The 26564-nt window shown below is 43.7% G+C and overlaps 1 protein-coding gene across 9 annotated transcripts in view; it reads right to left on the bottom strand.

Annotated features, from left to right (window-relative positions):
• The window catches only part of SNX1 (sorting nexin 1), a 45780-nt gene that overhangs the window by 4082 nt on the left and 15134 nt on the right, over window positions 1-26564 (bottom strand). For 3 of the 9 annotated variants that reach the window (XR_003436393.1, XR_003436394.1, XM_027123266.1), the window contains exons 3-14: window positions 23100-23227; window positions 22482-22548; window positions 18592-18635; window positions 16726-16867; window positions 15653-15731; window positions 15125-15200; window positions 12136-12249; window positions 11830-11923; window positions 10569-10774; window positions 8006-8149; window positions 7336-7416; window positions 6781-6852 (exon numbers count right to left, since the gene is read on the bottom strand). Coding sequence is in view for 7 of the 9 variants with exons in the window: in XM_027123266.1 (XP_026979067.1) it covers window positions 6781-6852; window positions 7336-7416; window positions 8006-8149; window positions 10569-10774; window positions 11830-11923; window positions 12136-12249; window positions 15125-15200; window positions 15653-15731; window positions 16726-16867; window positions 18592-18635; window positions 22482-22548; window positions 23100-23227 (1247 nt within the window). In the remaining 2 variants the exon portion in view is untranslated. Of the gene's footprint in view, window positions 1-5235; window positions 5666-5693; window positions 6142-6780; window positions 6870-7335; window positions 7417-8005; window positions 8150-10568; window positions 10775-11829; window positions 11924-12135; window positions 12250-15124; window positions 15201-15652; window positions 15732-16725; window positions 16868-18591; window positions 18636-22481; window positions 22549-23099; window positions 23228-26564 lie in introns of those variants that run through there. The other 6 variants (XM_027123271.1, XM_027123267.1, XM_027123265.1 and 3 more) reach the window with 5 other exon arrangements.

Here is a 26564-nt window from a genome sequence, read left to right as displayed (position 1 = left end):
GAGTTTTTCTTGTCAATAAATATAGCTATATATCATCTTCAATGGCTGTATAATATCTAATTACGTACCATAATTCATTTAATCCCTTCCTGCTGTACATTTAGATTGATTTCAAATTTTACAACTGTAAACAATGCTATGATGGGCCTCTTTGCACAGTCTTCTTCATGGACTTGGTTTCTAGAGGTGTCTATGGGAATCCCCAGTGAATGTTCTGACACATTAACCAATGCCCTCATCTCTATTTATTCACACTCTTATCCACAATACTGAAGGCTGGCTGTTTCAGACAGGTGTAATGCTGAGATTGAAGGGAGGGATGGGGGCTGAGATAGGGTGCTTCAGGAACAAAGCCCAGTATTAATAAAGGCTTCTTAGGCCACACAGAGTGAGGAAGGAAGGGGCATATGTGGAATCCGTTTCCATGAGGTATGCGCACCGCTGTGAAGGACTAGGAGATAAACAGGAAAAGGCGAGCTGGGGTCCTCTCACAGAAGGCTGTGAAGGCCAGGTGGCAGAGCCCACAGCTGGAGATCACTCAACAGTTACCTACTGATATCTGGCACCTATTTTAAGCCCAGATCTTTTCAGGGGCCATGGGGTGATAAACATGTTCCACTTTGGAGAGTTTATTGTCTAATTTTTTTTATGCCTTAAATTGCTTTTTGTGCTTCAGTCACCTGCCTCCTCTCAACCTATCCCTTGTAGCAGTTGAGCTCCTATTGATACTCTAAGGCCCAAATCAAATATTACAGAATTTTTATTGTTTGGCAGAGAGAGCCAACATTAAACCACACAAGTGGTATCACAAGACATTGGCAGATGTCACACCAACCCCGGGGCCAGAAGACAGGGATAAGCTGTTCTAGTGCATTTCTAACTCTGAGCTCAGGCCTGCCTCTTCCCCAATGTGGAGCTGAGAATCTTAGCCAGTGACTCTGAAGACCGGGTGTCCGGTTCAGTCATGTGGCAACTGCAGCAAAGGTGTGTCCTTCCTTGCTGCAGGAGGGATCACCATTCTCTTCCCCTTCCCCTCCTCTCAACCCCCAGGCTGCTTGAACTGGTGGGGAAAATCCCACCGCCTTAGGGCCTGCTGTCCCTCAGAATCCATGGTCTTCAATCCCATGTGGGCCCTAAGCACGTTCAGCAAAGGACACTCCTTCCATCACCATGTTCCCTCCTCAACCAGTTCCTGACCCCATCTTTAGATTTCCATTATCTTCTCATGCTTTTAAAAATTTGAGCTGCACAGGCATTCTTTATTTTCTTTAGCGTTCTCAGCTACAGGTGCATTCACAATGAAAAGCATCTGGAAAGAACTTAATGTTACAAATATCTCTACGTGTGACACTTCCGATCATTTCTACTTCTTGCGTTTGTTCTGTCACTGACTACTCATCCTCGCTGGGGTCTCTCCAGCTCTAAACCCTCACCTTCAGGACTCCAGAGCCCAGAGATTCATGGGGGAAATAACCCAAGGGGAAGGGGAAGCAGGAGAAGTAAGACTCATCTCCATACCTCTTCTCTAAACCACTTGACTCAAAATAGGTAAACTAGATATTCCTATCTGAGAACATTTTAATTCTTCCCCAGCCACACCCAGCAGCGAGGCTCCCTGCTCTGTGCATTTTTGCATTTACTCCCAGACAGGGCTGATGGCTATTCCCTTTATCTCCTCTGAATTTTATTAACATGCTAGGTCTGACCCACCTTTAAATAAATCAAAGCCAGCTTTCACTCTGGATCTCCCGCATCTCTCAGCACAGTCCTCCCTTCCCATTTAGAGGAGCCTCTGACACGGTCAGCACTTGCTGTGCCCTCTGCTTTCCTGCCCATCTGCTCCAAACCCATTTGGCCTCCTGTATTACCTATGTCATGAAAGGCTTCACCGTCTACCCTGAAATCCAAGCCAGAAGCTGGCGGCTCAAGCCAGCCACCATGCTCTCCCTTGGGCCTCTCATCAGATCGGTGGCCAGACCACAGTGGCTCTTCGCCAGGTCCTCCACCTCTCTCTGAGCTCCAGCACCATCACTATGGCCCTCCTCGGCACTCTGGCAGGCTCTCCTTGCCTCCAGTCTCATACCTTCTGATATGTCTACATCACAAATGTGACCATGTTATCTCCTGCTTAGGTCCCTCCAGGAGCTCCCCACATTTGCAGGATAATGTTCAAAGTGCCCCACAGGTCACAGGCACTGTGTGATCCGGCTCTTGCTCGTCACTCTCCATGGGCCATCCACTAACTTAACTCTGCCCACATCGAGCCGCTTGCATTTCCCTACATGTGCCCACCTCCCACTACACGACACAGGGAGGCAGAATGGTCCCAGCAGAAGAAGCAAACACCTCTTCACCTTTAAGACAGCTCAAACATCCCCTTCTCCAGTTTCTTTCTCCTGAGTCCCCAGGTGTAATGACTCCATCTTCGTGGCACTATCCCCCCCATACAGCCCAGTACACTTAACCTGCTATTGACCTTCTTAATTTCCATGTCCGCAAGCTCTGCACAGAAATGCACAGGCCCCAAAGACAGCTGGCCCTATCAGCCTCGAGATAGGAGGCCGAGGAGGAAGTTCTGAAACCAGAAGGGAGCCCATCCCAAGGAAATAATAAAAACAGACTTACATCAGGATGATCACTGGATGGAACATAACAAAGCAAGGAGAAAGTTTTAAAATTTAGTCTGGAGAAAAGAGTTACAAATATGGAAAGGGAGAAGATAAGAGTAAACTTTATGGAGCTAGACTGAAAATATCAGTGTGGATTCATGATTTTTAATATCTAATTCTTTATATCATCTATCTCCATCTCTCTCAATATTTCCATATATTTTTATCTGTAGCTATTTCCTTGCTCTGTCTGCCAAGAGCCTAGAAGCAATGACATCCCCAGTAGCAATGGGCACACTCAGCACCCAGCTCTAGGTTTCTAAATATCATTCTCCATTAAAAGGAATCATGATTCCCTGGAGAAATGGCTGATTCCAGGGCTGGGGCAGGGAAGATACAAGATAAGCCTGAAGCATCTTGTTAAGCCAGAAAGTAAGAAAGTGTTAAAAAAAAAAAAAAAAAATGAAGGGGATATATTAAAAAGACACAAGAGCCGGATAGAAATCTGGGACAGTTTGAGAATCAAAACAAATTAAAGCAATGGCTTGCAACTTTGAGTAAATAGGATTCCATTGATCCGTACTTATAAACAAGTAGATTAATAAATAGGGAGGAAAAATGCTGTTCTTTAGAAGTAGAATGCCAAACAATAAATGTAGAAGAAACTATGGAGTGAGAAAATCACACTGGATGAGGAATAAAATATTTACATGGTATCAAAGTATCTCCCCACAAATAACTTATTACAAAAGGGAAAAGAGTAAATTTAAAAAGGGAAACCTGGCAGACATCAGCTTAACCAAGAGATCAGAGTTAATGTTAGCATTAATGGGACCAACTACCATCACATGCCAACGTAAGATGCACTGAGGACATGTCACTTCTGTGGTGTTCTTGCCCAACATACAAAACCTAATCTAGTCATGTGGAACCATGAGACCAATCCAAGTTGAGGAACATTCTACAAAATACCTGACTGTATTCTTCAAAAATGCCAAGGTAATAAAAGGCAAGGAAAGGCTCAAGAAGTCTGGATTAAAAGAGACACATGTAATCATGTGTCACAACTAAATGTAACACATGATCCTGCGCCAGGAATCACTATGAAGGACATTACTGGGACAGCTGACACAATTTAAATAGAGAGCACGTGTTAGATTAACAGTATTATTATTATTATTTTTTTCCGGTGTGTGGGCCTCTCACTGTTGTGGCCTCTCCCGTTGCGGAGCACAGGCTCCGGACGCACAGGCTCAGTGGCCATGGCTCATGGGCCCAGCCGCTCTGCGGCATGTGGGATCTTCCCAGATCAGGGCACGAACCCGTGTCCCCTGCATCGGCAGGCGGACTCTCAACCACTGCGCCACCAGGGAAGCCCAGATTAACAGTATTTTATCAGTGTTATACTTCCTGTTTTTGATAAGTGGTTATGGTTATAAATTATGAGAGGATGTCCTTATTCTTAAGGAAAGGCATACTGAAGTTTTGGGGTAAAGGGGTACAATGCCTGCAACTTACTCTCAAATGATTCAGAAAATACAACATGTAAATACAGATAAAGCAAATCATAAGTCATAAAGCAAATGGGATAAAAATGTAAACACTTGGTAAATGTGGGTAAAGGATATATGGGAGTTCTTTGTGATATTCCTGTAACTTTTCTGTAAGTTTAAAATCATATTAAAATTTTAAAAGTTACCAAACAAACCAGGAATCCAACAGCAAGGGATGAGTCAGAATTATGGTACAGTCACTCTATGGAAGCCTTAAAATTACACAGCCTTACAAATAAAGTCTGTGAAGATAGATAACAAAATAGAAGAAATGCTTATAACTTATACAGTGTTGAATGATAAAAGCAGGATACAAAATATTTTATGTGTATATTATTACAACTAAGCAGAGCAAGCATATAAGACTGGAAGGATAAAATCAAAGGTGGTAATAAGGATATTAGGGGAAGCTGATTCACTGTTATACAGCAGAAACTGACACACCATTGTAAAGCAATTATACTCCAATAAAGATGTTAAAAAAAAAAAAAAAGGATATTAGCGGGGAGGGAGAGATTGAGTGACTTTTTCTAAAAAAATAAAAATAAAAAAATCCACATATTGAAAAAGTACTTGCCGGCACTGGCACTCCCCGTCAGGCTGGTGGACTGGAGATCAGCGCTGCTTGCTGTTTACTGCCGGTTCCTGCCTCACGCTGCCCTCCCCAAAGGTTGACATTGCCCCCACAAGAACTGACAGAGCCGGGCATCTCTGCAGCTGGTAGGGCTGGGAGTGGGGAGGTTCCTGCGTGCAGGCAGCCTGCCAGCCTGTCCCACAGAGCAGCTTCACAGTGTGCTCTGACCAGCAAGCTTAGCGGCTGCGGACAGCTGAGGGGAAGCCCGGCACGGGTGCATCCAAGACTGGGCCTCCCTGGCCAGGCCAGCACAGAGACCCCTTTGAACGCCCTCGGCTTGTGCTGACCACACTCGGGCCTCTTGCCGGCATGCTCCCCCCTGGGCACAGATAGTGAAGCTTCTTGGAACTCAGAAGGTTTAGGAATTCTGGGATGACTTTATTTAGAGCCAGAGTGCCTGGTTCTGTTGTCAGTGGGATAAAGTGCTAAGTCCTTATCAGTCCTTTACATTTTTAACATGGACCAGTCTACTGAGGACATGCTTTGATGGGCAGCAAAAAGATGTTCAGAACGCAAGGCTTTGCGATCAGAAAGCAAGACTCTCAGAGAACCCTGGGCAGCTGAGGGAAACAGGGCAGGAATAAAAGTGAAAGCTGGCCTCCTCTGCAGGAGAATTGCTTTTGTCCCTCTTATTATAAGAGATGTGTTTAAAACTCCTTCCCTAAAGAAGTAGGAATAAGAGTTAAATAGATTAAGAGACCCTCAGAACAGGTAGCTGAGGTAGACAGAGAAAAGGAAATTCCAGATCCATAGGGAAGCAGGAGCAGAAGCTTGTGAACTCCTGTGGAGAGGAAGTAACTATACCTGGCTATACCTGGGCATTTCTTGGTTAGGAGTATTCCAGACCTGCTTCCCAACTGCTCCCCAGCCTAAAGCAAAAAGCACCACCATTCTGAGTCATGTGACCCGATTTTAAAGTATTTTATTACATAATCTTTTCATGGCACCATCAGGAGTAACAGAAAATGTTATTCCCAGTTCCTAACCACATCCTGAAAAATATACATTTGTATTTATATATTTATATCAATACTCCACCCCTATCCCATAATTCCACCATCTAGTATAGGTTTTTTGCTTAAAGCAAGAAACTATTCTCTCAGGTAAGAAAATATATATGGAAGCTAAATGTAGGACTGGTTAGAGTGACTGGGGACAGCTTGGCCATGGGGGCAGGGAGGAAGGGGTGAAGTCCAGGCTAGGCAGGATGCATCACTGGGGTCCAGCAGAGGTGGAGGAGGACAGTGTATAAAAAGGCAGCGTCAGGCAGGTGGACTCTGGTGTCCTTGGTCCATTAGGAGATGGCCTTTGCCTCAGGAAGGAAGGCTTCCCAGTACTTTGCCAGCTGCAAAGAAGTGGGGTCAGTAAGCAAGTGTCCCCATGTAGTGGCAGAGCCTGAGCCTGGAAGGGGAACAGGCACAGTGCCAGGGCACTCTCCCAAGGGCCTCAGCCACCCACAGGGAGGCCTGGGCTAAGGCCAAGCTGAGGAAATGGCTTCGCTGACAGTGGACCTTGGAACAGATTGGCCAGCCAGCCACACTGCCCTTACCTCTCTAGACTGAGGGAAGCATCAAGTGCAAGGGCAATATCTGAAGACAGTCCTGGTTCTACCCTGGAGGAAGTACCCCCATGGGGGCCACAGCTTGGCTCAGCTCAGTCAGCTCCTCACAGGCAGCCACTGTTTCACATACTGATTGGGGCCTCAGCCTCAAGAGGGTTAGGTGGTATCACGGGGTTATAGGGAGAGGAGAGCTGGGGTTTGTTCTTAAAAACTAACTCATTATAGGATTAGGGCAATCCTGCTTAGGAAGAGACCCTACTGGATGCGCCACGTTAGAGAACCAGGACCTACTTTCAAGTATTGATTAAGCAGGGCCCAGCCCCTCTGAAGCAGGGCCAGATCATCCTGTCACCAAAGCCATAAGTAGGCAGCTGGCCTTCAGAGCAAGCAAGAGAGGATGAAAGCCATGCATAAGTTACATACCTGCTGCTGTGAATACAGGAGTGTCTCAAGGTACTTGATCACGTGGTTTTTGAAGTCCTTGGATTTCTCTTTCTAAAGGAGACAGGATTCTACACTGACCATCCAGACAGTTGCTCCTTCCCCTCTTGATAGGGTGCTGATGTTTTTTGCTGACCAAGGCTGAGCACAGCCTCATAAAGTAGAGGCAGCAGCTGGATTGGCTATAATTTCCAGCCAAATAGCCTCTTGCAAGGTTTTCTTGAATGGTGGCAGGGTGGGGAAGGGGAGTAGAGGGTTTATGACAGCTGCAAGCTTTGTTCTGTGCTCTGGTCCAGCAACAAGTGTAGGACAGCCACTTTGCCTCAGGAACAAACACACGAACATGAACACACACACACACACACACACACACACACACACACACACACACACACAGGCGGCCACGCCTGTTCACAACAGCTGCCAAGTCACTGGCACCGCCATCTGTCTCCCTACTCAATAGAGACTTGGACAAAACCAACAATGTTACTAAAGCAGGCACTGCACACTTGTGAGAAGTAGGATCTTCTATCTCACCTCAAACCGTATCACTTCTTTTCGGACCACAGTTGAAATCCTTTCAAAGTCCCTTTCATACTGAGTCACCCGAGACTCCCACTGGGAAGAAAAGGAAAGAAAGGATCACTTAATATATTATGGTATTAAGTCTTTACCTTTGAATAGAAATTCTGTATCTGAGACCTCAATTGGCATTTGTCTGTCCCTCTGGGTAAGACTAGATATGGAGATTCAGCACGTAAGCCAGAGTCCAGTAGAAGGCCATCTTTCAGGCTGGCTGGGAAAGAGATGCCGCGTGCCTCAGGCCAAGCCTGGTTCCTAAGAAAGCTCTGGTACCCCAGAGGCTCTGGTTTAGGTATTCGCCAGCAAAGCTGGGAGCCCCACAGAAATGAATTTAGTTCTCACCGGGGGGGCACATCTGAATCATCTTGGAGCTTTTCAAAGACCCAGCCAGGACTGCTCCTGCAGAGATTCTAATTTGGCAAGTTTGAGTGGAACAGGAAAGGAGAAGGAGGGCCAGGTCTCATGGCAAGCCTGGATCATTCTCAGAGGCCTCCCCAGCAGCTGTCCTTTAGACTCAATCAGTTCTCTTGCCTGCTGTGGGGTTCTAAGCATCTGGGTGGGATGGGACCCAGGCTCATTCAAGAGCCAGCAGAACACCCCTGCTGGGCTGCCTCGGGGGCCTCACCTCTACGATCTCATCCTTGGCCTGTTGCAGCTTGTCAGGCTTGTTGGCCCACAGCAGCCGAGCCTCAGCCTCCCGCTTCTTCTGCAGTGTGGCTTGAGCATCCTGCCAGCGCTGCCACATCTTCATGCGCTGGTCAAAGGCGGCCTGTGAAGGTGGAGGTTGGGGAAGAGCACAACCAGCCCTTCAGGAGCTCTGCTGGCTCTGCCTTGGGGGGCTCTCCCAGCAGCTGTGCTAGGGAAGGACCGAGCAAGAGCGGGTTCTGCAGCCACGTGTTAGTGCCCAGCTGGAAGTTTAACATCCAAAAGCACAAGCTTGGGTAAGACTCCTCTCCAAGGATCCAGTGGGCCAGCGCCATGCTGCTTCATGCTACTCCCAAGGCTGGAGGGCTGGGAGCACAGTAGGTGGCCTGATGCTGGTGCCCAGTCCTATGGCTTTGGAACTGCCTCTCTCAGATCAGTCAGTTCATGAGTCTACACACTTTCCCTGAGTGTCTGCCATGTGCCAGGAGCTAAGAATACAATGGGGAATGAAACACATGGGCCTGCTTTCATGGAGCTTGTAATCTAACAGGAAAGGCTGACACTGTACTACTAATTGCCAATAAGTAATTATAAGTATGCAGAGTACAGAGAAAACAAGCACAGTACTGTAATAAAACTGGGGATCTAGCTTAGCCTGGGAGATACATCAGGGAAGGTCAACCTAAGGAAGCAAACTTTAAACTGATACCCGAACAATATACAGGGTGAGCTTAACAGATCTTTAAATATACACTTAAACCTACCACAGGGACACACTGCTTTCATCTCATCCATACATTCAACTGTTCTAGGCTATCAAGGCCCCCAAGAAGCTCTCCAAAGTCCACCTGCTGGTTTTCCATGTTTCTAGCTCCTTGACCACAATCAGCGTTTCCAGAGGATAGCTGTTTGGCCTAACAAAACCATCCTGCACCACCACTGGCTTTGTAGGCTTCAAGAGGCCTGGATGAAAGACCTGCGTCTGGGGCAGCCTCCCAGCCCTGCTCCTCTTGCTCCCCTTCCCTACAAGAGCTCCCTGGATGTTTTCTAGGCCTCCTTAGTGCAGGCCTTTGCCGAGACTTGAGCCTTAGGGAGTGAAATGACACCAAAGTTACCTTCCCCCGCATTGTCACTGCTGCTCACCTCAATTTCTAAACAGCTGAATGTCAAAGGATTAGGTAAAGGGTGACCTCAAATCCAACCTAACCCCCTGGGCTAACTGTGGTACAGCTGCAGGTTCAGCAGAAAAGAAACATCTGTTCATCTCTCCAACCCCACAGCTAGCTCATGATTACGAGGAGGGCAGGTGAGGGGTCTCTGAAAAAAGACCAGCTTGCAGTTCTGTGCTCTAAGGCGAGCTGCCCCAGCTAGGCCTCCCTCACCCCTGTCCATACTGGCTCACCTGGCTTGAAGGTCATATCCAAGTGCCGAGTTCTCCAGAGACCCCAAACAATACTGCTCTCTGAAAGCTTCTCCAGAGAGAACCCTTCCCTGGGACGGCTCTCCAGTCTAAGTAGTCTGACCAGTTCCAAAAACTCCCAAGCAGGTTATTTTTTCAGCCTCTTATCACTCTGGAGTTAGCAGCAAAGCAAACAGCAAGGGGAGAGGACAATGAGCAACCTCACAGGCTATATTAAGCACCTCTACCACGGAGGAAATGAGAGTCCTGGGTGCAGCTTGGCTCTTGACAATACAGGAGCTCTCTGGCAAGGGCGAGGTTGGGGACAGGGAGTGGAGGTGGCTCTGCTCCAACTCAGAGGCTCATACATTCTGGTCCCAACCTGGGTCGGGCAGACACAGGCCCTTTTAGGGCAGGCGCCAGGCTCCCTCTTGGCTCTTTCCTCTGTCTCAGGGAGGCCATGTGAGAGCTAATATCACTGCCCGGTGAAGCTTCCTTGGCCACTCTGAAAGGTCAGGGGAAACCAGAGTGCCCTGGTCACCAGAAGAGAAGGTGAGGTGCTCGACCTGAGGGGCAGGCTGCAGTGTTTCTACCGGTGCGGTCAGCAAAGCTCACAGAGGGCTCTGGTGACAAGCTCTCTTGCCCCCTGGCCACACTCCTCCATGCAGCCAGTGCCAAGCCAGTTCTGTTTAGTTACCTGACTGCCCACATTGGAGGGACAAGTGGAAGCCAGCAAGAGCTCTTACCAGGGCAAAGCCGCCGCTTACTGTTAAGGAGGCAAACACCAAAGGACTGAGGAAGTCACTGCTCCAGGGGGACAAGACCGCAGGTCTGTAATAAACCTTGCTTGAAGAAAGGAGCATAGAGGATACTGTCCAGCTTCAACAATAAGGAGGGCCCTACTTGGAAATTCAAGAGTGGTCTTTTCTCCAAATTCATTTAAAAAGCTGGCTGTGGCCTCAGTGTGGCTCAGTGATAACTAAAGGTTTAATGGACTTTTGGTTTACGAGACACCTTCTCTTTTGAGAGCAGAAAAAATTATTTCGAGCTATAATGGATGAAACCATCTTGGGAACGGGCAGAGCAAAGGAAAAGACAAATTAAATCAAGTGGAGGAGAAAGAGGAAAGGAATGAGACGCTTACGCGGACTATGGCCAGGAGGCGAATATAGTCACTCAGGAGCTCAGCAAGGAGGAAGAAGTCATTGTTGGCCTGTTCCTGGTGGAGCTGCTCGATCTTTTCTTCCACCTCAGCCAGCTGGGAGAGTGCCCGTGACAATGCTGTGTTGTCCTCAGAGCTCCCGAGCATGGCGAGACTCTTTGCAAACTGGGATGTGTTCAGCGCTAGCTCTGGAAGGAGGAAGATAGCAGAGGCCTCTGATCTCCCAAGAAAAAGGGACAAGTCGGCTGGCACTGCAATGGGTGCCTTAGCAATGCTGGCCCCCGCATGTCTGGCAACTGTGGGCTCTGTAACCTAGTCACTTACACCACAGCTAACTGTATTCAGAAAGTGAGGGCAATGCAGCTCGGTCACTTGAGCAGGGAGAGGTAACTGCTGATCTTAGTTTCCCTAGGTTAGGCTTACTTGGAAGAAGCAGCTCCAATATTCCTGGAGAACCAGGGGCCAGTTAATAAAAACAGGCCAATGGCATGATTCTGATTTTTACGTTAGAGCTTGTGGTAAGCAGCCTTCTGCAAGAGTGAGTGTATGCACACTGCATAGTTTTGCATGCGGCAGAGCAGGACAACTTTGTTGTATTTTAAGCTTTGGTTCACTCTCCCCGCCCCCCCTCCCCATCTCTTTAAAAACGTAAAAACCATTCCCAACCCAGAGCAATAGGCCCATGGCCAGATACAGCCCATGGGCTGGGTCATATTGTGCCAACCCTTACATTGCCCTCATTCTAATGGTTTTCTGCCTGTTTAGAGTTCTGATTATCAGCATGTTTAAGGCAGAAAAGGAAAGCATTCAAACTTGGCAAATTTCACTAGCTCTTAAGTAAATCTCACCAAAGAAAGGTGAAGAAGGGTTAAGAGACATATATGGTTTCCCGCATTTACATATTGCTCATTGGACCATGTAGCTAAGGCATGTAACATCATTTTGGATATAAGCCACCAACTCAAATGCCACCAACAGAAGCCTACATCCCAGGTCAAGCTGTAACTGGGATGGCTTCCCTGTACCTCTCCCAGGTAAAGAGTACAATGTCCTCAGTGGTGGAGTCATGTTTCTTGCCAGGAGATGCAGGGCATATCTTTACGATAAGAACATCAAGGACCAGGTGGGCTGAGAATTTCAACTTGAATGGCTGAGAGGCTTGGGAACAGCATACCCTCCCATCTCCAGCTCACTGGAGACATCAGTTTCCCCCAGTTCCAAGTGCATTTTGGAGGTTTGTTACCTTTCCTGTGGTTGACTAGAGTTTCTACAACGGCATGCAGTTTCCGTAAGCGCTGTTCCTCACACTCTACCTCCTGGAGCTTCTCCTCAAACCACTGAAACACACAGGCCCAGAGCTTTAAAGGAGGCTACTCATACAGGTGTAGAGCAGTCTTTCCTTAGCAGTTTTTTTGTTTGTTTGTTTTTTAAAGGGACTGAATTATCATAAAAAGAAAGTCTCTAATCTCAGAAATTTCAGGACTCCTCAAGGCTTCTGACCCATAAGCCTGAGGGGGTAGGGAAAGCTGAGAGGCACAGGGCTACTCACAATGTCTGATTCATTCATCTTGATGGTCATTTTGCTGACTGCATCTGTGGCTTTGTTGAACATCTTGAGGAGACCAGCACCACTGAATGTCTGGGTACCCACGGCACGTGGCAGCTACAAGACCAAGAAGGCAGGGTGGCAAGTTATCTGCTGCCCCTATTTTAGGTTCAGAAGAATTAGTATCCATCAGATGGCATGCCCAAAACTTGCCAAACAAATTATTTGAACTGTAGCTTGTTATTTTCAAAGGCAGTTAGACAAATCCATAACTAGCATGTAAAGAGAAAAAAAAAAAATCAAAGGACCACATTAAATAGAATCAGCAAAATTTTCAGCTTCTGATATTGTGTGCAGAAAGAAAGCAGAGTGTGTTACGTGGCCAGGTGACCTCACGTTGAGATAGTCTGCCCACCTAGGCATGAACTTCTTAAATACCAAACACGCTTTTGTTAAAAGTCAGAAGTTCTTTTGGATGCATACTCTGCACACAGCTAGACTTAAAATCTTGAGACACTTTGAAGTCGTGCTGCAATTCCATTTGGATTTTCCTCAGTGAACAAAGGTCCAAGGACAAGAACATAATTTATTCAGATTGAGGCTACTTTTAGGGACAATCTAGTTAAGTCAAGCATTCCGAATACTTAGAAACAATTTGACTAGTTCAGTCTTCCCACTCCTTTCCGAAGGCATGAAAGGGATGCTGAAGAATCCATAGTGTATATAGTATACCACGCTGAACAATTAGATTTTAGTGCCCAGGACTCTTGAGGCACTGGTTCTCAACTCAGGGCCATTTTGCCCGCTAGGGGACATTTGGCCATGTCTGGGGATAATTTTGCTTATTAAAACTGGAGGCAGGGGGGACTTCCCTGGCAGCGCAGTGGTTAAGAATCCACCTGCCAATGCAGGGGACACAGGTTCGATTCCTGGTCCGGGAAGACCCCAGATGCCGTGGAGCAACTGGGCCTGTGCACCACAACTACTGAGCCTGCGCTCTAGAGCCCGCGCACCACAACTACTGAGCCCGCGTGCCTAGAGCCTGTGCTCTGCAACAAGAGAAGCCACCACAATGAGAAGTCCAGGCACCACAACGAAGAGTAGTCCCCACTCGCTGCAACTGGAAAAAGCCAGCATGCAACAATGAAGACCCAACGCAGCCAAAAATAAATAAATAAATAAATTTATAAAAAAATAATAATAAAACTGGGGACAGGGAGGTGGGGGAGGGTACTGGCATCTAGTGGATGAGGCCAGGGATGATGCTAACCCTACAAAGCACAGGACAGCCTCCACAACAAAGGATGATCCAGCCCAAATGTCAGCAGTGCCATTGGAGAGAAACCCTGCTCTAGGGGTACCAAGCAGGGCGTGAAAATGAAAAGTGGATTTAGGGATCCCAGAGGAGAAAAAAGATTTAGAGCATTAGACAGAGAATTTTTAATTTAAAAAGTTCATTTTGGGGGCTTCCCCGCTGGTGCAGTGGTTGAGAGTCCGCCTGCCGATGCAGGGGGCGTGGGTTCATGCCCCGGTCCGGGAGGGTCCCACGTGCCACGGACCGGCTGGGCCCATGAGCCGTGGCCGCTGAGCCTGCGCATCTGGAGCCTGTGCTCCGCAGGGGGAGAGACCACAGCGGCGAGAGGCCCGCGTACCGCAAAAAAAAAAAAAGAGTTCATTTTGGGGGGGAAAATAACCCATATACTTAGTACCATTTTCTTAATCAGAGTAATACATAGGATATGCAAATTAAAGAAAAATGTAAAAATAAAAACAAAATGAAAAAAATAAAATACAATAATCCTACCCTGTCACTTATTTTCTTCTACTTTTCTTTCCTATGAGATATAACATTGTTTTATTCCAGTGTTTCTTTTGATCCTTAATGACTAACATAACATATTTCTTCAGCTGTATTTATATATTGTTTCATGTTTCACTTTTTATAATTCTTTTTTTAAACTGAAGTATAGTTGATTTACAGTATTGTGTTAGTTTCAGGTGTACAGCAAAGTGATTCAGTTGTAATTTTTTTTCAGATTCTTTTCCATGATAGGTTATTACAAGATACTGAATATAGTTCCCTGTGTTATACAGTAAATCCTTGTTGTTTATATATTTTATATATAGTAGTGCATATCTGTTAATCTCATACACGTAATTTATCCCTCTCCCTCATAATTCTTTAAATGTATGCTTCCAATGAATTTCTGTATATTCTCTGTTTATGATGAGAATTAAGTATTTGTTGTATTGATATATTTCACCTAATTCTCCAATTATTAGCAACTGAGCTGTCTCTAGCTTTTCACAATCATGAATAGCCTGAGCATAGCCTGTTAAAAAAGACTGTCCACTTGAATCAACACTTTTGCTATATGCTGGCAGTTCTGTGCTCTGTGGTAACTGGTTTTGAACTAAAAACCCCTCAGCTCCTGGCACAAAATAAGCATTCAATTTGAGCCAAGTAGTAACCTATGAAAGACATTCCAAGGACTTGCCCAACAGATCACTGTGTTGATCTAATAAGACAAAGACAAAACTAGGTTGCAGTCTGACCTCTACAACCAGTTACTTTTATTTATTTATTTATTTATTTATTTGCGGTACGCAGGCCTCTCACTGTTGTGGCCTTTCCCGTTGCGGAGCACAGGCTCCGGACGCGCAGGCTCAGCGGCCATGGCTCACGGGCCCAGCCGCTCCGCGGCACGTGAGATCTTCCCGGACCGGGGCACGAACCCGTGTCCCCTGCATCTGCAGGCGGACTCTCAACCACTGTGCCACCAGGGAAGCCCTACAACCAGTTACTTTTGACTGCAGGCAGAGCTTCTTTTATTTCAGAGGCTGAAGAATACTTGTCACTTTTGGGTGCTTACGAACTAGGATGTAGTCTGAGACTAGGCTATACACGGGTGCTCAAATATTTGTTGAATGAACTAGTTTCATTTCACAGGGGCAGATATGAATTGTTAAATTCAGTTTGTACAATACTAACCTCTTCTTTTTCCAAGAACTCCCTGACATCAGGGTCCTGTAACATGGTAGGATGATTCACAATCCTCTGAAGGTACCTACAGGGTAAGGAGTTATCTGGTTAGCTGACCTGGCCTCACAAGGTTTGGAGTATCATACAGTGCTGGCAGGGGTACAATGTCTCTCATTACTTTAAAATGTCCTCAGATAAGGCACTTAAGTACAAGCACATTCAAGTTCATATTCTTCACATTTCCAAAAAGGGAAGAAAAATAACTGCTCAGAAAGTGACCTCAGAGCCATTCATGTTTGACTGTTGAAGAAGGAGAATTTGATTGCTCACTCAAGGTGGGGAAAGAAGATGTTCTGTTCCTGAGGTGGGAAGGAAAGAGACTTAGGAAAGGTTAGAGATAATATGGAGGTGGGAATCTTTAATTCACTCAAGTTTCACCACTACTAACTCCAGCAAATATCTCATCGTAATTAAGTCTCAGTTTCTGCTTCTCATTTGTTCTCATGGTATTCAAGAAAATAGTTTTAGGGTACTTACCTTTCTAGAGCAGCCCTCCGTTTTTCAAGAAATTCTGCAGAAGAAGAGTCTTCCTTCCCAACTTTTACTTTTGTCATTCCTGGAAAAGAATTTAAAAAGCAAAAAAAAAACAAAAAACAAAAAACCCATATATCATCATGAAAAGCATAAGGCTATAAAAAAAAAGCCCACAGGAGGAAGGCAATGAGGACAGCTCTACAAAATACAACCAAAGTCCACATCTATGTCACGAGCAGGCATGAACAAAAGGTTCTTTTCATGACAGTCAATTTTTAAACTAGTCTTAAAGTGTTGAAGGTTCTACGTTCTGGGATTTCCAGAGCATATGTTTTCTAAAAGGGGGCCATGGGGCTCTGAATAAAGATTAACAGACATCAGTTGATTGTAATGGGAAGATTCCTTGCCCCATCTCCTTCCCCTCATTCAGTTAGTACATTACAATCTGGAAGGAACAGCAATCATTGAAGACTCCAGCATACCAATACAAACACACACACACACACACACACAACTGTAGAAGCTAAAACCAGAGCCTCCTATTGCACTCAAAGAAAGAGACCATGTCAAAACATACTATTTCTCTAGACCACGTGTAATTTATAGGAAAATGCTGGAAATAATTTTTTTAATTAATTAATTAATTAATTTTTGGCTGCGTTGGGTCTTTGTTGCTGCGCGCAGGCTTTCTCTAGTTGTGGCGAGCGGGGGCTACCCTTCGTTGCAGTGCATGGGCTTCTCATTGCGGTGGTTTCTCTTGTTGCCAAGCACGGGCTCTAGGGCTTTAGTATTGTGGCTCGCGGGCTCTAGAGCACAGGCTCAGTAGTTGTGGCACACAGGCTTAGCTGCTCTGCGGCATGTGGGATCTTCCCAGACCAGGGATCGAACCAGCGTCCCCTGCATTAGCAGGCGGATTTTTAACCACTGTGCCACCAGGGACGTCCCGGAAATACTTCTTTTCTAACTGCAAGAGTCTACACTGCTATTAAAAGTAGTCTCATATACTAAGTAGAAAGTATATGGCAGAAAGAATGCAAAGGAAAGAATCTAAGCAGAATTAAAGACCACAGGCTTACCTATTAGGCTCTTCTCCGGGGGAGGAGGGACGATAAAGCCATTCTGGGAGTGTTTCTCTGAAAGCTTCTCATAAAGACCCAGAAAGTCACTAAATCTTCTTTTCACTGCAAACTGTTTACTTCTGAACATTGGTAAGCTCGTCTTGGGGAAAGAAAAAATACAAGGCGATCTCATTTTAAATAGGGGATGAATGAGTATCTTAAAAGTCATCCAGCTGACATCAAGGGAATCTTTTTCCCAGATCCCTGTCATTTAGCCACTTGGTAAATAACTTTCTCTGAGATTCTTACTCTTGTTTGTTTGTTTGTTTGTTTTCTGAGCTATAATCCCCTCTGGCTGTCTAGGAATCTATAGAGCCCTTCTCAGAATAATGATTTTAAGTGCATAAAATATACATTAGATTACAAAGGCAACTAATTAAATTCAAATGTGGTTTTATTTGCAGGTTAAGAGCTCTTGCTCTAAGGAAAGAGATGTTGCAATCTAGTTTAAAGCTAGAATTCTATGGTCATCTATTAACCCATTCATCCTGCACTGACTTATTAAGGGTATTAGCTGCTGGAATTAAAGCAGCCAAACGGAAGAAAAGACAGAGTAAACGATGCCCCTAAGGGGGAGGATCAGACGAAATGTCTACACTGTAGACACTTTAACCTTTAAAGTGTCACAGGATCTAGAACACAGGGGCAGGTCAACAAGTAGTAGAGAGATAATATAAAGAAAACTTCTAGTAAAAAAGACTAGGCCTATGTCATATTGAGAGATCATTTAATACTCACCAGACAGGCAAAATTTAAGGAGGTGGGGCCTTGCCAACTGCTGGCAGAGAAGTGTGTCAATGGGAACTTTTACATACTGCTGATGGAAGTATAAACTGGTACAAGGACTTTAAAAAGCAGTTTGTATTCCTTTTCTTCAACATTTGCACTACCTATGACCCAGGGAAACTATTCCTGAGTATATACCCAAAAGAAACTCTTCTTATGTGTACACCAGAAGACATGTGCAAGTATGTTCACAGCGCATAATTACAAAAACTGGAAACATGCCAAATATTCACAACAGGAACATGAATGTATTATGCTATAATCACAAAATGGACTAATTAACTACAGCTACACACAACATGGATGGGTCTGAGGAACAATGGTAGTAAAGAAAGCACTATATTCAGCATGATACCATTTTAATGAAACTCAAAAAAAAAAAGCAAAACAGTACATTGTTTAGAGATACATATGGGAAGACTTTTTAATAAAGGAAATGAGAGACAACTCAGGAGAGTGGTCACCTCTAAGGTGTGAGGCAGGGGATAGGAGAGGGAGAAACACGCAGGTAGATTCAATGGTACTCATCTTAAGACTGGTGGTAGGTTCGGGGCTTCATTTTTTATGCTTCATAACCTGCATACAACAACGTGTAAGTTTTGTATGCATTAATATTATATAAAAAAGGAAGACCAGACCCGAGGGGCAAAAGGTTAGGGAGAGCATTAAAAGAAGTTCCACATAGGAAACCTCAGAAGAACTGATGATTTTTAAACAGGTGATATAGTTTGGGGTGATCCGCCAAACTAGCTCTAAGCCACATAGTTCTTAAGAGGGATGGTACTATATCAGATACACCACATGTCTTAATAAAACTTACAAAGTTTCACACTGAAGTGTTAGCTCTCTGGAAGAAAAGTGGAAAGGCTCAGATGAGATTACCAAGGGGATGCAGACTTGCTCCATCTTGAGTAAACTTGAAGGAAGATGTTGACAAAGAAACTAAAGAAATACCCAGAAATAATCTGAATGATGACCTTCTTGGTACGAGCACCCAAGTCTATTAAGGTGGTCATCAGCAGGGTCACTTGGACTCACCTGTGTTGTAACTTTGTAGGCCACATAGGCATTCATACCATCCCCTGTGGGGAGAACAAGAAAGCAGGAGAGGATTATTCTGTAAACCAAAGCAGAACTAATCTTGCTAACATTTAACCAGGAATCATAAGCCAGCCACAGGAGCTGTGTACAAGAAGGGATATCTGTTTCATCTCTAAGCTTTATATACTATCCTATAATCCAGTTCCTACTTTGTCTCAGGACCTCTGTGGCGCATATCATGGCCCCATGGATGCTGGCTGGGCCCCAGTTTAAGTCAGACAAGAGAGTCAGCCTTCTGTTCCAAAGCCAGGCTCTATTTATACCCTCCACAAAGCAGCACTGGATACTGACAATCCATCGCTTGTTACCATGCCAGTATTTGGGCTAGTTACACACATCTGTCTAAATCCAAACAATTCTCTTGCTGTATAAAGCAGGAGGAGGAGAAGGAAGAAAATGATGTAAAAGGAAACAAGAAGTTCTACCCTAAGCTAGCTCTGGGCTCCATTTGCTCTTTCAGAAGTACTGCGCCGGTCCCTCCACTGGTGCTGGGGGACACTGACCCCTCTCATCTAGCATGTTCACCCAGAGCAAAGGGCCTGGCAGGAAGACACTTCGGCTGCCTGATGTCACACAAATCTCTCTTTCCTGGAGGAATTATTCTTCTGAAAAAGGCTTTGACTGTTCAATAATTTGGGATTCAAGCAATTGTTTTTCTCTGTGGTAGTGTCCTGACCTCAACCACTTAGGGACATAAAGGCACCATTGACTCCCTGAGCAGTGAAAAGACACACATTGGACTCGAGACAGACATAACTCCAGTGCTGGGCTCTGGCACATTAGGCTGGTTTCATTCCCTTCCTCCCCACCCCGATTCTTCCCCACACCAACCAGGAAAACGTAGGTCAACAATTACTAGCTGCCAAAGCCTCTGAACTGGTCCTGGGGTAAGGGCCCAGGGGAGGAACGTGCAGTTCTAGACCTGCAGGGTCACGTATTACAACTTGGGTTCACCGAGATGGCTGGGAATAACTGCTTTTATAAATTACACAGAGAAGTTGGAGACTGTACAGGAAGAGAGGGCTTGCTTTCTTCATCTCGCCAAGCCCTACCAAAAGAGCAATGTGACACACACCTACTAGAGAATAGACTTGAGGACACGGGAAGGGGGAAGGGTAAGCTGTGACAAAGTGAGAGAGTGGCATGGACATATATACATTACCAAACGTAAAATAGCTAGCTAGTGGGAAGCAGCCGCATAGCACAGGGAGATCAGCTCAGTGCTTTGTGACCGCCTGGAGGGGTGGGATAGGGAGGGTGGGTGGGAGGGAGACGCAAGAGGGAAGAGATATGGGAACATATGTATATATATAACTGATTCACTTTGTTATAAAGCAGAAACTAACACACCATTGTAAAGCAATTATACTCCAATAAAGATGTTAAAAAACAAACAAACAAAAACCAGAAACTACTTAAGTAAAGCTTTAGAAATTACTTTGTATTTATTACCACTGTTAGTTCTCTTCTAAACCACTTAAACTATATCGCCTAATACTACTAAGGATGCTTACCACTGATAAAAGGAAAAAAATCTAAATTTACTTTATAAACTTTCAAATTTTCATTCACAGTTGCATAGTCATGGTCAAATGTCCAAAAGGTCAATTCCATGATTTAGTGCCTGCAATTAAGGAATGACTAAGTGCAAACATACATAAAAACACAGTAGTGAAGTAGGATCTTCAGACACTTTGCCTGCTTATCAGCTGTTTTTATTGAGGCAATGTGTAAAAAAAGAGACATACTTTCATGTCCAGAGCTTACAAGATATGGAAATGTCCTAGAAATGCAGCAGTTTTAAATTTGTTAATTTCCTAAATAATTTCAGGAAGTTGAAAATGACATATGCAAATTACCAAGGCTCTAAAAAGCAATATCCTGGTAGTGAGACTCTTATTTAGATCCGTGTGGGAATGAGAGGCTCATGTTGAGTAAACAGCCCACGCAAACAGAAGGTGCTGTTATAAAGATCAATATGAATCTTGAAGTAGCTGGTTTCTTGGCATCGACATAACTAAGAATCCACTATGGTGCAAGGGGATGAAGGTTTATCACCAAAAGTGATTTGTGTTTAAATAAATCTGATCCACGGGATGTTTAAATTACTGTTACACATTGAACTGTGTCCCCCTAAAAAAGATATGTTGAAAATCCTAACCCGTGGTACCTCAGAATGTGACCTGATTTGAAAACAGGGTCTTTATAGAAGAAATCAAGTGAAAATGGGGTCAGTAGGGTGGGCCTTAATTCAATATGACTGGTGTCTATATAAAAAAGGGACCTTTGGACAGAGACACACACACATAAAGGGAAGATGATGTGAAGGCACCAGGGAGAATGCCATGTGACAATGAAGGCAGAGACTGGAGTGATTCATCTGTAAGTCAAGGAATGCCTGAGGCTCCAAAAGCTAGAGGAGAGGCATGGAACAGTCCTTCTCTAGTGCCTTCAGAGGAAGCATGGCCTCACCAATACCATGACAAGACTTCTGGCCTTCCGAACTCTGAGAGAATAAATTTCTGGTTTTTTTTTTTTTTCCTTTTTTTGTGGTACGTGGGTCTCTCACTGTTGTGGCCTCTCCCGTTGCAGAGCACAGGCTCCGGACGCGCAGGCCCAGTGGCCATGGCTCACAGGCCCAGCCGCTCCGCGGCATGTGGGATCTTCCCGGACCGGGGCACGAACCCGCGTCCCCTGCATCGGCAGGCGGACTCTCAACCACTGCGCCACCAGGGAAGCTCTCTACCAAGGATTTAAAGCAGCTAATAACTAGCCTAAAATCAATGTGCATATAGAATATTCATAAATATTAGAGAGGCAGGAGAGAATCCTAAACATGTAATCCAAAATTCTGGTCCAGGTTCTACCACGGGCCATATATTGTGACCTGACAGGAAGGCTACATTTCATTTATTGGTTCTCAATTTCCTCTACTGGTGGATGAGGGAATTGTATAAGATGCTCATAAACATCCTACCAGTGCACCAGTCTAGGAAAAGTAAAACTCTACAGTTTAACAACAAACCATTTTGGCATAAAGTCTAATTAGATTTTAAAAATTCTTGTTCCTAGTTCAGAATAGACAAAGGGTTGGAAATCACATTTTTCCTCTTAACCATACAAATATCACCCCTACTTAATAGGAGGAAAAAGCTCTGTGCAGCCTCTTCTCTTAGAGACTATATCTGGAACAAGGAAAGTCAAGGCCTGTTTGCCCGCCGCTCACTAAAAGGTCTCACAAGCTTGAGACACAGGAAGGCTATCCTAAAAATCCACATTCTGGTCAAAGTTAAGTATTGTGCTTTTTGAAAATCTAATTTAAATTTGATCAAAATTCAACCTGGGTTCTTTAATCTTTACCTATGAAAGAGAGATGCAGATTTCCCCACTTTATTAGAATATCAAGAGTACATAGTAAAAAGACATGTAACAAGAAATCCAAATTTCTTGAGGGAAAAATAAATCCAGCATCCCAAGATTTTAAAACGTGTTTTTAGGGTGCTTAAATGGAATTTATGATCTCAAGAGGAAATAAAATGGTGTCAACAACTCTGTGGGAGAAGCCAATTCTGGGTTTTTAAAAAGGGATTTGAATAATATTTGATTTTCTGATTTTTCTTTCTTAAGCCAGAAAAGGCCTAAATAAGTACTGGTAACTGCTGTTTCTGGCCTTGGAAGCATAGCAAGGGGCATAGTTTCATAGGAAAGATAATGATGAAGTATTTCACACTAGCTAGTTCAGCTCTGGAGGTAACCATTAAGAAATTAGCTAACTGTGCTTTCCACAGCCATATCCTAACATCACAGGGAGTCCCAAGTACACTTACCTATCTTCTCAGGATCAGTTATACCAACTGTCAAGTCAAATTGGTCTTCCTGTTCTTCTTCCTCTAGCTTTTAAAGAGAAGACAAATCATGAGATACCCCAAAAAAGGCTATATTAATTTTACTCTGCATTAACATTACATCAATATAATAACATATATTAGATATAGATATATCCTTCTACACATCAGTGTTCAGCTCTGTCCATTCCCAACAATCTTGATGAAGCAACTTCCACTACTTTAAGTTGGAGCTTGCACGAATATCTTTGTTACATCTATTCTCTTAAAACATTATTTTGATCATAACGAATAATTACTAGGTTTTGGAAGACTTGACGCTGTTAGGCTAAGGAGGGAATGAGGAGACGCTATACTCTTGAATATGGGAGCTTCGGACACTAAATATCATTAATGACCATTGAAAGCCTCTGTGCCATCTTCTGGGTAACAGATACTCTGCCCAGGAAAGAGTCCTTTATTGGATTTTGGCTGTCCATTAACCATAAGAGTCTTCTTCAAGAGTCATACATGTTATATCAAGGTTCAAACTCAACTGAACTTCAGACTGGCAGCACAGTCCTAAACATCCAAAAGAAGACCAACAGCACAAATTCTCACCTCCTCATAGCTTGGCTGGGGCTTAGAAGAATTTGTGGCCTCCTGTGGAGGGAGAGAAATGAGTGTTTTGGCTGGCACCTTCTTCTGATTATTTTGTGTGCTGTCCAGGGATAGCTCCACTGTGGCATCTAAAAATAGTTGATATTTTATAATGAAAGAAGAGTCAGAAAAACTGTAAGCTAGAAAAAATGGACCTAAGATACAAATGCAGTAACACTGGGGGAAAAGTACTGTTTGCCACATCTGAAGATGACACTGTTGTTTTACCACAGTTTAAGAATGTTCACAATTACAGTTTTAGATCATCTTGCAAAGATTAAGTTATGTTTAATATATGCTGTCCAAGGGGGATAAAAATATATTGCAATATCTGAAAATCTTTCTAATCAAAATAGTTTAAAAAAAAGTGCTAAAGAGCTGTCTTTGTCTAGGAAAATCTCAGCTGAACAGAACAACTCATTCCCTAAGTGTTCTAGGGAGGGGACTTTTAAAAGAGCATTATGTACCATTTTTAGGCATTACAATTTCTTAGGCAAATAATAAGAACGCACTCTCAACTAGGAGCAATGGAGCTAGAAGTTCAAAGCCTAGATAACTGAGATTTTTTTTTTCTTTTTAATAAAGAAAAATATAAATATCCATTAGGGTTTGGCCTGATCAGTAAGTATTCAATTCTAGCCTTAGGGAATTCAAAGAGAACTGTTTCTTTTTCTTTTCTAGACTTTCATTTAGAGCTAAAATGAAACCAGACAGAGGGGTCTATAAGGCATAACCAGGTCCTAGATCAATGTTATTATCATTAAAAGGGCTTCCCTGGTGGCGCAGTGGTTGAAAGTCCGCCTGCCGATGCAGGGGATACGGGTTCGTGCCCCGGTCTGGGAAGATCCCACATGCCGCGGGGCAGCTGGGCCCGTGAGCCATGGCCGCTGAGCCTGCGCGTCCACAGCCTGTGCTCCGCAACGGGAGAGGCCACAACAGTGAGAGGCCCGCATACCGCAAAAAAAAAAAAAAGTTAATCATGTCTATAAACAAGTTTGCCAGACTGTCGGAATCCTATCAGGATTCTTTTCCTCATCAGAAAGAGAGAGGTGGTAATATAATCTGGCCCTACTGTAGGAGTACAAACCACACAAAAATATGCATAATGAACATGCTAGGGTGATAGGATTCTTTGAAGCAAGCAACCAGCTAAAGTATGTTTAAGAAATTCATATCATGCAGGCACCACATAAATAATTAAGTTATCCAATCCAATAAATGTGACTGAAAACAAAACAGGAATTTAAACATTTAAAACCTTTGGCTTATTAGAGTGCTACTAAAAGCCTTTTGAAGAGCTGTGCATTTTTTATTGAGAGTCCTGTGACAAATGTGACAAAACTTACATCAAAAATGCTTTTTTCTTTGTACTCTTGATAAGAGTAATGGAAGAGCCACTGGACTCCATCACAGAGATTCTGACGATCACTAAACTAATCATGTAGAAAGTATTAGAACATTTAAATTTCCACAGTCAATAACTGAAATATCCGAGAAACTACTCAAGTCCTAAACTAAATGTATCACTGTAGGCATTCCTTTCTACAGATATCTTATGTTCCTTTCTTAGTAATGAGGCAGTCATTGGCTGCTTATGAAAACAGTTGGGGAATGAAGTAAATCAGAACCTTCATCAGCAATAAATATGTCCCTAATAAAGATCTTCTACATGTTCATATATAAAACCCAACCATGGGGTAACTCAGTCACACCAAGATTTCAGGTCTTCTTAAAGGGCAAATCATATAAATGTTAAGTTCCCAAAGATAGAAAAACTTTCTTTGCAGTCTGCCATATAACTAGATGATTCATTATTTGCATTTCTCCTCCAGAAATTTTATCCCAAATGTAAACATTAGCAGAATGAACAGTGGGCACTTAAGTTTCATAGAGGAAAGGAATTGGAAAATATTTGAAATCTTTATATTCCTTCTTCTAACCTCTTCTTCCCTCGTCATGTCTTAATTTCGCACCGAGTTCAAATGTGAGAGTCCTCCCAAGATCTTCCCTTCCCAAGTCCACCCTCTCATCCCTTCCCTTCCTTATCATTCTCTCCTTTGAGGGTCTCATTCACATGGCAGTTTCAATTACCACCTCTAGGAAGTTGATCCCCACATTTAAAATTTAAAATATCTAAAACCCAAACTCACTCTCCCCACCTTCCAACTCAAAGCTAGTTTCTTCTGTAGAATGTAGTTCTCAAAATGGTACCATTTTCTTCCTAATCCTTGGGCTTGAAACTTTTGACTGTCTTCAATCCTTATTTTTGGACACCCGTTATACCCAATCACCAACACCAGATTCTGTTGATTTCAGTTTTTGAAAAGTTTTCACCTTTCTTTTCCTATTTCCATTACCTTATTTTTGGTCTTTACCATTTTATTCTTGAACTAATTTGTGATTGCCTTCTGACATCTCCAGTCTTTGTCCATTGCAATCCGTTTTATATAATAATTCTACCAGGTCAGTCTTTCCTCACTTTGCCCATAGCACTTTCCTTACTCAAAACTACCAATGGCTTTTAATTGGCACTAGGATGAAAATTCAAATTCTAATTATTACTGTTATCTAAAATCCTCCTAAACAACATTTCCAGACTTACCTTCCATGGCATCTCTAAGAAGCCCCTGTTTTGGCCCACTGGGTTTACTGACTGTCCCTCAAACACACCATATACTTCCTGCCTAACCATTTGCACCCTTTCTCTTTTTGCTACATAAATCCTGCTTCTTCCAAGAAGTCTAACAAGATCACTCTAGAGCAGAGATTATCAATGAGGGCACTACTGATATTTTGGGCTGGATAATTCTTTTTGGTGAGGGGCTGTCTGTGTACTGTGGGGTGTTTAGCAGCATCCATGGCCTCTCCTCAGCAGATACCGGCAGCACTGCCAGGTGTGACAAACAAAAATGTCTCCAACCATTGCCAAATGTCTTTGAATGTCTTTGGGGGTGGTACAGGGGAAGGACCACCTTTTGTTGAGAACAGGGCAGTCCCTCTCAACAAAAAATTATTGGGCCCAAAATGTTAATAGTGCCAAGATTGAGAAACTCTGTTCTATACTAGTATTTTGCAAACTGCAGTCTGTTGTTCACTGGGGAATTGTGACAGTGATTCAGTGGGTTACAAACAGCATTTTAAAAAAAGAGAAACAACAGAAAATTTCAGATTGTATGGAGGGTAGTAAAGGAAAGTCATTTAATAAAACTTTTAGTTTTATACAAGTGCATAAATATTTTGGATTATGACACAAAATGTATTTCTTACTATGAGTCTTGGTCATAAAAGTCTAAAACCACTGCTTTAGTCTCACCTCAGACCCCTCTGAGCTCCTGTGACCTAATATTTCTATCAGTCCTCTGGCCACATTTATATTATTGTTTAACAATTTGTCTAAATCACATTCTTAAATAACTGTATATTTAT

Source organism: Aethalodelphis obliquidens, unplaced genomic scaffold (assembly GCF_003676395.1).
Source record: "Aethalodelphis obliquidens isolate GAN/ISIS:26980383/991018 unplaced genomic scaffold, ASM367639v1 scaffold26, whole genome shotgun sequence".
Taxonomy (NCBI): Eukaryota; Metazoa; Chordata; class Mammalia; order Artiodactyla; family Delphinidae; genus Aethalodelphis; species Aethalodelphis obliquidens.
This window is presented reverse-complemented; position numbering and strand designations above follow the sequence as displayed.